This window comes from Populus euphratica, unplaced genomic scaffold (assembly GCF_000495115.2).
Source record: "Populus euphratica unplaced genomic scaffold, PopEup_1.0 scaffold23.1, whole genome shotgun sequence".
NCBI lineage: Eukaryota > Viridiplantae > Streptophyta > Magnoliopsida > Malpighiales > Salicaceae > Populus > Populus euphratica.
The window spans coordinates 1,249,998-1,259,253 of record NW_011499892.1 but is presented as its reverse complement, the minus strand read 5'-3'; the positions used below and the strand labels follow the sequence as shown (position 1 = coordinate 1,259,253).

Below are 9,256 nucleotides of genomic sequence, written 5' to 3'. Positions count from 1 at the left end.
TTTAGAAATAAAAATAAAAAGAAAATTAAAATAAATGTTTTAATATATTATTAATTAAAAAAATATATTTTTAAAAATATCCTACCCTACATCAAAAAACAATATTATTTCACTAAAATTTAGAGTTTGTTTTTGGTTATTTTTTAAAATATTTTTATTTAAAAATATATTAAAATAAAATATTTTTATATTTAATATTAACAAATTAAAATTAGTTAAAAGCATAAAAAATATTAATTTAAAATAAAAAATAAAAAATTAAATATTTTTAAAATATTAAAACTGATCATAATGTTAAAAAAAACGGTAACTATCGCGTTGCGACAACGAAACGAGCAACATGTGTGCTTATCCGATACGTAACCATCCATTTCATTTTTCAAACCGTATACAGTAAAAGAAAAGCAATAAAAGATGTTTGCCTTTTATCAAAATTGAAGTGACGCGCCACACGTCATCAAACGCTAATAATAATAATAATAATTCCCCTGTTTGCCATTTTTTACTGCACAGTAAAGCAATCACTCCTTTCTCGTTTTAACCCTTCCAATATGGCAAGTTGGCAACTGCAGAGCATCGCTACCCGATTTGATCATTTAAAACACGTGTCACTATATTATGAGCGATTAGCTTCTTCTTATACTCTAGAGCGTATAACGGCCTGGGGTAGCTGGCACATGTCTATAAAAGCTGAAATCCATACCCCCCGAAGCTCAACCAAAACACAAACCAAACAAACCCCTCCTCTCTCCAGAAAAAATCTCCCCCCCCCTCTCTCTAGAAGTTTCACCTTCTCTCTCTATAATCATCTTCCCTTTTGGCTTTCTCGACTTTCTCGATCTGTTCAGGACAGAATCATAATATTAGGTTTCGAAAATCTCCCTCAATTTCTGTCGATCAAGTTCTGCAAGAAAGGCAGAGACTCGGAAGAGGGGTGTAATCGGAGAAGGGATTCTGCATGAGCTGGTTGGGAAAGCTGGGTTATTGTTTCGCTTCGTCCAATTCCAACCATTTCATAACGTGTCTTTTGATATTTATTCTCCATTATTCACCTCAATCATCTCCTTCTCTTTTTAAATTCCAAAACAAATCCACTGAACCTTTATTATCACAACCCCTTATAAGTAATAATCTTATTTTTTTCATTTTGAATCCCATTAATTCTGATTTTAATTCCACTCCCTCATCATCATCATCTTTTAACGATCATGGTTTCGGAATTGAAGAGTAATTGCCCTCAGTTGCGTAGAGGTACGTCCTTCCTTTTTTTTACCTTCATAATTCTTTCTTTCTTTTTTTAATTATGGTTAGCTGAAAATTTGTCGGTGCCAGTATTTTTCTCATCCTTTTCAATATATTTTTTTTGTGGCCCTAATTTTCGAAAGTGACATCACAGTAACCCCATGGGGCCCACATATATATCAGTGCACGTGTTTTGTTCTGCATTTGCATGTGTTTGGGACGAATGATTTAGGGGTGGTTGTCATTAAACGTTAATCTATTTTTCGTTAAAATTTAATTTTTTAAAATTATTTCTTTTATATTTTAAAAAAATTTATTTAAATTATTTTGATGTTATAGTTTAAACAATAAAAATATATTATTTTAATGTATTTGGAAATTAAAAAAAACTTTCAAAAATAATTTCACAACGTTTGTTTGGTGCTAGTAGTGTGGCTATACAGTATCTTTTTTTAAAAAAAACAATTGTTTTAATTTTTTTTGAAACTAATCTTTACCCCTTCTTTGCTAATTAATCAGCTTTACCTATTACTTTGGCAATGTTTAAGTACTATTAAGATCTGAGGAATGATTAATTAATGACTAATTTTTGTTTTTTTTTTTTGGGATTAATGTAATGCAATGGGAACAGGTCTATGTTATTCTAATGAGGGGAGGGGGCAAGCAACAAGATCACCTTCAGTTATAGTGATAGGCGGTGGAATTGCCGGAGTGGCGGCAGCACGTGCTTTGCATGATGCTTCAATCCAGGTTGTCTTGTTAGAATCAAGAGACAGGCTTGGTGGTCGTGTTCATACTGATTTCTCTTTTGGTTTTCCTGTCGACCTTGGTGCATCATGGTAATACTTTTTTTTTAAAGATTTTTTTAATTAATTTTAGTATTCAGAAATTAAATAATGGGAATGATTGTGGTTCCAGGTTGCATGGGGTGTGCAAAGAGAATCCTTTGGCACCATTGATTGGGAGGTTAGGACTGCCCTTGTACCGTACTAGTGGTGATAACTCCGTCTTGTATGACCATGATCTTGAAAGGTAATTGATTGATTGCTGATTTAAACATGTATTTGTTGCTTTTATTTTGCATTTGTTGTGTAGGATGTTTCCAAAGTTCCTTTCATGAATTAAAACAGCATGCATGACCCCGATTCTTGAGCATCATTTAGTCTTGAATCATGATTTCTTTTTCTCCTTAAAGTTTGTGATGTAGAAAGATAATTTAGATGTTATGTGTCTCCCAAGTTTCCATCTGCTGGTAGAGGTTTTTGTGTGTGGCTGTGTCCGGTTAAAGAGAAGTCAGTGGTTGGGTTAAGTTTCAAACTTTATTTGTATTTTTTGTTCTTTTTGGGCATTTTCTCAATTTATAGTTACATTTTCCTCAAGTTTTCTCTTTGCCACTACTTTGAATACCGTGTTGGGGTTTTTTTTTTCCGTTTAATTTTATCTTTCTTGTGCAGCTATGCACTCTATGATATGGATGGGAATCAAGTTCCACAAGAATTGGTCACCAAAGTTGGCGAAGCATTTGAGATCATTTTAAAGGAGGCACGCATTCTTTCTTTTCTATTTCTGTATACCTCTTCCTTTTTACACTTCCTAGTATTATAACATCACAAGATTTTGTTAGTTTAATCAATCTTTTTCTCTGACTGAAGCCTATTGTACCTTGAGTTTCTTAATTGATCTTTGGAGGTTTTTCTAGCATAGAAACCTTGAAGAGGATGGTTTTCTTTGCGACTGTGAAAATATTTCCGTCGCTTCAACACAAGCCCATTCTGTTTGTTTCATGGGGGTTTCTGAGTTGCTGTTCCTCTTCTTGAATGCAGACAGATAAAGTAAGACTCGAAAACAATGAAGACATGTCTATACTCCGTGCTTTCTCAATTGTTTTTGAAAGACGACCAGATTTAAGGTCATATTCTCATAATAACATATTGAAATAGTAAACTGCATGTTTGTTGAACAAAAAATTTTGGTTTAATAAAGTTGATTTTGATGTACAGGTTGGAGGGTCTTGCCCACAAGGTGCTTCAGTGGTATTTATGCAGAATGGAAGGATGGTTTGCTGCTGATTCTGAGACAATATCACTTAAAGGCTGGGATCAGGTAAGTTTTCACTTATTGACAATGTCATTATTCAGAAACCCAAGCATCTTCACTAGCATTTGCTTTCCAGGCTAGAATTAGAACTGATCTTCTATTTGCTGTTAGTAGAGTTTACCCTTAAGATGTCTTGACACACTAGTGTTTGCATCATCTTTTGTAGGAAGAACTGCTCCCTGGTGGGCATGGGCTTATGGTCAGGGGCTACCTTCCTGTCATTAACACTCTTGCCAAAGGCCTCGACATCCGCTTGGGCCACAGGTATGTTATTTCTTGCTTTTCCTATGTCATGCTTGAGCTCGTGCACGCTTACAAGTTCAACACACCCACTTGTTTATGTCTAGCAATTACAATTCATCGCTGTTATTTTTTAGGGTGACAAAAATAGTGAGGCATTATAATGGAGTAAAGGTAACAGTGGAAGATGGAAGAACATTTATGGCCGATGCTGCTGTTGTTGCCATTCCTCTTGGCGTGCTGAAATCTAAGACCATAATGTTTGAACCAAAACTTCCAGACTGGAAGGAAGAAGCCATCAAGGACCTTGGAGTGGGAATTGAGAATAAGATTGTTTTGAACTTCGAACAGGTGTTCTGGCCAAAAGTAGAGTTCTTGGGTGTGGTTGCAGAGACATCTTATGGATGCAGCTACTTCCTGAATCTTCACAAGGCAACTGGCCACCCTGTCCTTGTTTATATGCCTGCTGGGAAGCTTGCCAGAGACATTGAGAAAATGTCTGATGAGGCTGCTGCTAATTTTGCTTTTTTGCAACTTAAGAAGATCCTTCCTGATGCTTCTGCACCGGTAATCTGAGTTCCATAAACTTGAACTTATTGTTCATTGAAGTCATGAAATTTTCTTGAGCATTTGAACTAGCTTTCCTTGGGCTTGCTATGGAACTCATGACACGATGTTAATTTTTCAAAAATTATGCAGATTCAGTATCTTGTTTCTCGGTGGGGCTCAGATATCAACTCACTTGGTTCCTATAGCTATGATACAGTAGGCAAACCCCATGAACTGTATGAGAGGTTGAGGATCCCTGTAGATAACCTATTCTTTGCTGGTGAGGCAACAAGTGTGAGCTACCCAGGGTCAGTGCATGGTGCATTCTCAACTGGATTGATGGCCGCAGAAGATTGCAGGATGCGTGTTCTGGAGCGTTATGGAGAGTTGGACTTGTTTCAGCCAGTCATGGGTACCGAGGAGGCGCCAGTGTCTGTCCCGCTCTTGATCTCACGAATGTAACTCTTTTGCTGCCCCGCTTTCGCGGATGCAATAATTCAGATGTAGATGTGTTAACACGGGAACTGGCTAGCATATCATCACTGTCTCGATTGAGCTGTTCGAGAAATGCCGTGGAAATTAAATCTGTCATCCTTGATTGGTTTTATTGGCGTGTCGCCCCCTTCGATGTATACATACTGTTATTGGGCAAGCACAAAAAAATAATAGTCAGTCTAGCCCTGTTGTTGAGTGGCACCTGCCTTGTGTAAGTTATCTGTACGAGAATGCTGTGTCATGTTCTTCCCCCTTTCTTGGTTGGAAGGCACTAAGTTTGCATAATTATTTAAAAAAAAGAGTTGGCTTTTATCTCTATCTCGCTCCCTCGATCCATGGATGTCTGTCCACTTGTAGTTGCGTAACACTTTTCACCCGTTTTTTCTCCTCCATTTGTTGTTATTACAAGATAATGTCATGAATAAATTTTGTCTTCGTTCTTTCGAAGTCCCTGGTGAGGAGAAGACAGATACTGCTGTGCCCTCTTTGAGTGGCGGGCGTGGCTACGGTGTAAAGAGGGCAGGGAAAGCAATACCATGAGATTGCAGTCCTCGTGGACAATGACGTCAAGCGCACCTAATTATTCCCTAACAACCGTGTCCAATAACCTTTATTATATGTGCAATTTTGATTTTAAACAAGCACTGACTTGAAGGCATGTAATCGAAGAGGATGCATATTGCCAAAAACAAAAAGAAAAAAGGTGCATGGCTTGCATCAGAGTGAGTGGCCAGCTCGGCGTTGCTCCCTTCACAACCCATTTTCTAATGTCTTTCTTGCTATTCATGAAAGAGTTGCTATATTCTCGAACAACTTCGTTGTATAAAGATTGTTTTGGGCAAATGTATTATTAAGGAAAGAAACTTGAACACGAGGAATCATGCTCAAGACAATGATTCTAGTCAATCCACCAAAACTTTCTTGAAAAGCGATGCGCTTTTGTAGAGATCCGGGCTCCCTTTTGACGTGGAAAACAACAATGGATTTGGTTCCACTTGAGGATGATGGAAATTCAATGTTAAGATGTAAAGAACTTAGTTAGAAAATTAATCAGCTCCATGCACAGACAGTAAATGGAAAACTAGATGCACAGAGAGAGAATAGAAAGGGAGAAACAGAAAATGTTCTTTCTCTGCCGACCAATTTCAAAGGCAGGAGTCATCGCCCTCAGGAACGTAGAGATACGTCCTTACTTTTTTAACCTTCAAATTCCACTATTTTTTATATTTTCTTAATTTTATTTGGTTATTACAATTACAAAGGAAATCAAAATTACTCAGCGCAGCCCGTGGTAATTTTTTTTTATTTTTAACATTAATAAAAACATGGAAAACATGAAAGGTGAAACTTGAAAGAATCGTGACAAACACCCCGGTACACTCGTACAATGTTGTCTTTTCTTTGCTTTTGTTGCCTGACGACGTGGAAGAATGGAAACCATATTTTGTTTCCCTTTTTGCCCCTATCTCTCCTGCTGACAGCAACCATTGCGGTGTTTCTATTTATCTTTCCCGTCTTCAGTCCACCTCAGCGACACCTCTCTCTCTCTTCCCGATGATCGATACTTCTCGTTTTATTCGTGTTTTAATTTACTCATGAAGAGTCTTGTCGCCTCTTTCCTTCTATCTTTCATAGACTTGCACAGCTGTTAGGCTGAGTAAGAATTATCATCTTCCTTCGTAGCTCTGCACTTTAAGCTTGCTCAAACAAGCAAGGTACTTCAATAATTTCCCATCATTTTTTGGCTCCTCAGTTGAATGCATTGGCTACATTCAGTTCAGGAAATCTGGTTTTTGTGGACTAGCTAAATTAACTTTGCTTTTGAAGAACAATCTTGGATGCTTGCATGTAATCATCTGGGTATCTTCAATTAGCTTAATTTCTCACTGATGTTGCAGATTTTTTTGTTTGATCCACTGTGCCAAAGTTAATAACAATGCAAAATAAAATAAAATAAAATCATGAGCTACATATTCCTTTTTTATGTTAAAAAATTTAGTCCGACCGTAACTTGGGCTAGCTATATATGATAATACCAAGGAGCATGAGGTATCATCATGGGCTTGTTTCACGGGATAAACTGTGTGTGAATGTCCGCCACAAGGAACTACGTGCTGTTCTCTTATTTTTTTCTGGGAAGGAAGTAAACCGACTATAATGTAGTGCTGATATATATATATATATATATATATATATAGTAGAGATAGTAATCTAACGCTTCTTGAATAATATGGAGGTCCATGCAGCAATCATCACACAGTCAAATGGTAAATAATAAATTGGCAATGCTGGTCCAGTTCATGACTTACTTTGAAGCCTCAAGAGGATGAGACCTTAACCATGGCTAAGGAATCCATGAATCTAGCTCGAAAAGTAAAGGTTCAGAATGTGGTTAATTGTTTTTTTTTTTTAAAAAAAAAGGCAATTGGTAATTCATTATATACGGGGCATATGTTAACGTGGATTAGAGCAATCATTTTACTATTATAAAACACAAAATTGATTAACTATCTCTTAGGAGCAATATAATTTTTTCTATAATATCATTTGTCATTGTCAAATGTATTTGAAGGCAAAACACCACCTTCCATGATGGTTTTAGAAGCATCACAAGGCTTTCTTTTTAGAGGTCATACGTGTCTGTATAGTAACAAAGTGAATGGACTCTGTTAAATTTTTCTCTCTCTCCCTCCATCTCTTCTCATCTTGGGTCACTCTTAACCCCTCAAGAAATTAAATGTATTCTTTAAATTTGTATTTATATTTGAATTAATTTTGGTTTTTTTTGTTATTTTTTTAATATTTTTTGAAGTTGTTTTTTTTTCAATTTTTTTTCAATTTTATTTCATTTAATTTTTTTATCCAATTTGATTTTCATTCTTTTAATTGTTGGCTTTTTTTTTTTATCATTCTCTTGGTTTTTTAGTTCCATTCTTCAACATTTTGTTTCATTTATTTTTTTATCAAATCTAATTCTCATTATTGCTATTTTTTTTCATTGATTTATTTTAATTTTCAATTTAGTCTCTCATTATTTTATTTCATTTAGTTTTTATAATAAATTTGGTATTCATTCTCATAATTGCTATTTATTTTGTTTTTTAATTTTGAATGATTAGGAATTTTACTGCATTATTTTTTTATATATATCTTCAACAGGGTAATTCTAGTCTCATGATTTAAGTTATGAATTCTAAAGGTTAGCTAAATTTAACTTTAATTTTTTTAATTTTATTCTTTAACATTAAATTATTGGGACTTGAGCTTCATGATTTTTTTCATTATGTGTGGTTATCCTAATCTTATATCACGAGTCGTGAGTTTGTTGATTTAACTCAAGTTGACTTGAGTTTTTTATTTTTTTAATTAATTTTTTCAATTTCACCTTTCATGATTTAGTTTGCTTAAAAGTTAACTTTTATTGTTTTATTTAATTTTTTTGTATGACATTATTCTAGTCTAATGAATGTGTTATGAGTTTGGCATGCTTAAGTTAGCTTTTTTAATCTTTTTTTCTAAATTGATTTTTTTTATAGTTCTTCCTTTAAACGTTTGATTTGTTGATGATTGAGTTTCAAAATTTTTCTTTATTTATTTTCTTATGAGATTATTCCATTTTTGTTTTTATGTGGAAGAAGATCTTTTTAGACTTTCTAAGAATATTTAGATGTTATCTTTTAATAGTATTGACAACCATTTATTTTTCTCAATTAGTCATTAGTTTTTTTTTATTGTTGTTTTTTAATCATATTATTAAATTAACCTAGATTATTGAACTCATTTGAATCAAATAACCCAAGTCATAGATTTTTCCTTCTCTTTTAAAAACTCTATAATCATGTGGACATCTTTTTTATATTAGAAAAGATTTAACTCATTCCAAAAAAGAGAAAGGGTTTATCCAACTATATTCTTTATTAAGTCTATATCCGTCAATGGGTTGGACTGGACTCATGATACTTTAAAATAACTTAAATTTTAAAAAATTAGAAAACTATAGTATTTTTGAGAACAAATCATATGTAGAATTGAATCTAGTTTCATATATGATTTGAATTAAATTGATAATTTATTATAATTTTTGTATTTAAAATTAACTTTTAAGTCACATAATTGAACCCAATTCTACTTTTTAGAATACATGTGAAAATAAATTGAATTAATAATATTGATTATTTTTCTTTTAATTCAAAAATAAAATTGATATGAAAACTGCAGCATGGATAACACATGGAGTGAAGTTGAAATAAAATAATAATAATAATTCTGTATGATTTCATGTGCCATGAGAAAATTTTGTCATGGAAACAGCAACTTTGGAGCTATTTATAAATTATTTTGTGGTAAAAGGTCGTAAAGGTGGAATAATTTCCATGAAAAAAAAAAACTCCTGAACAAAAAAACAAGGCGTCCTCTAGCATGATGACTACAAAATGAAAGGAGCCCATGGATTTGATTCCAGTATCCATCTTCCACAAGGAACTCAAAAGCAGACCCTAATGAGTCGAGCATGCAGACTCCAAGCAAACCAATAGTCACATTATATTTGTGCAATTCGGGGCTAAATTGTGCAGTGAAGCATTTGCAGGCTAAAAGTCCACATCGCAAGCATTGTTGTTAAGGATATTTTTAC

At 34.0% G+C, this 9,256-nt stretch overlaps 1 protein-coding gene across 1 annotated transcript; it reads left to right on the top strand.

Annotated features, from left to right (window-relative positions):
• The first annotated feature begins 711 nt into the window (after positions 1-711).
• Positions 712-4,941, top strand: LOC105131456 (probable polyamine oxidase 2). Its single transcript, XM_011034438.1, has 9 exons — positions 712-1,251; positions 1,874-2,081; positions 2,161-2,274; positions 2,697-2,784; positions 3,066-3,151; positions 3,243-3,345; positions 3,506-3,603; positions 3,717-4,146; positions 4,279-4,941. The coding sequence occupies exons 1-9, from the start codon at positions 1,209-1,211 to the stop codon at positions 4,588-4,590; spliced, it is 1,482 nt and encodes a 493-aa protein (XP_011032740.1). The 5' UTR covers positions 712-1,208; the 3' UTR covers positions 4,591-4,941.
• The last annotated feature ends 4,315 nt before the right edge of the window (positions 4,942-9,256 follow it).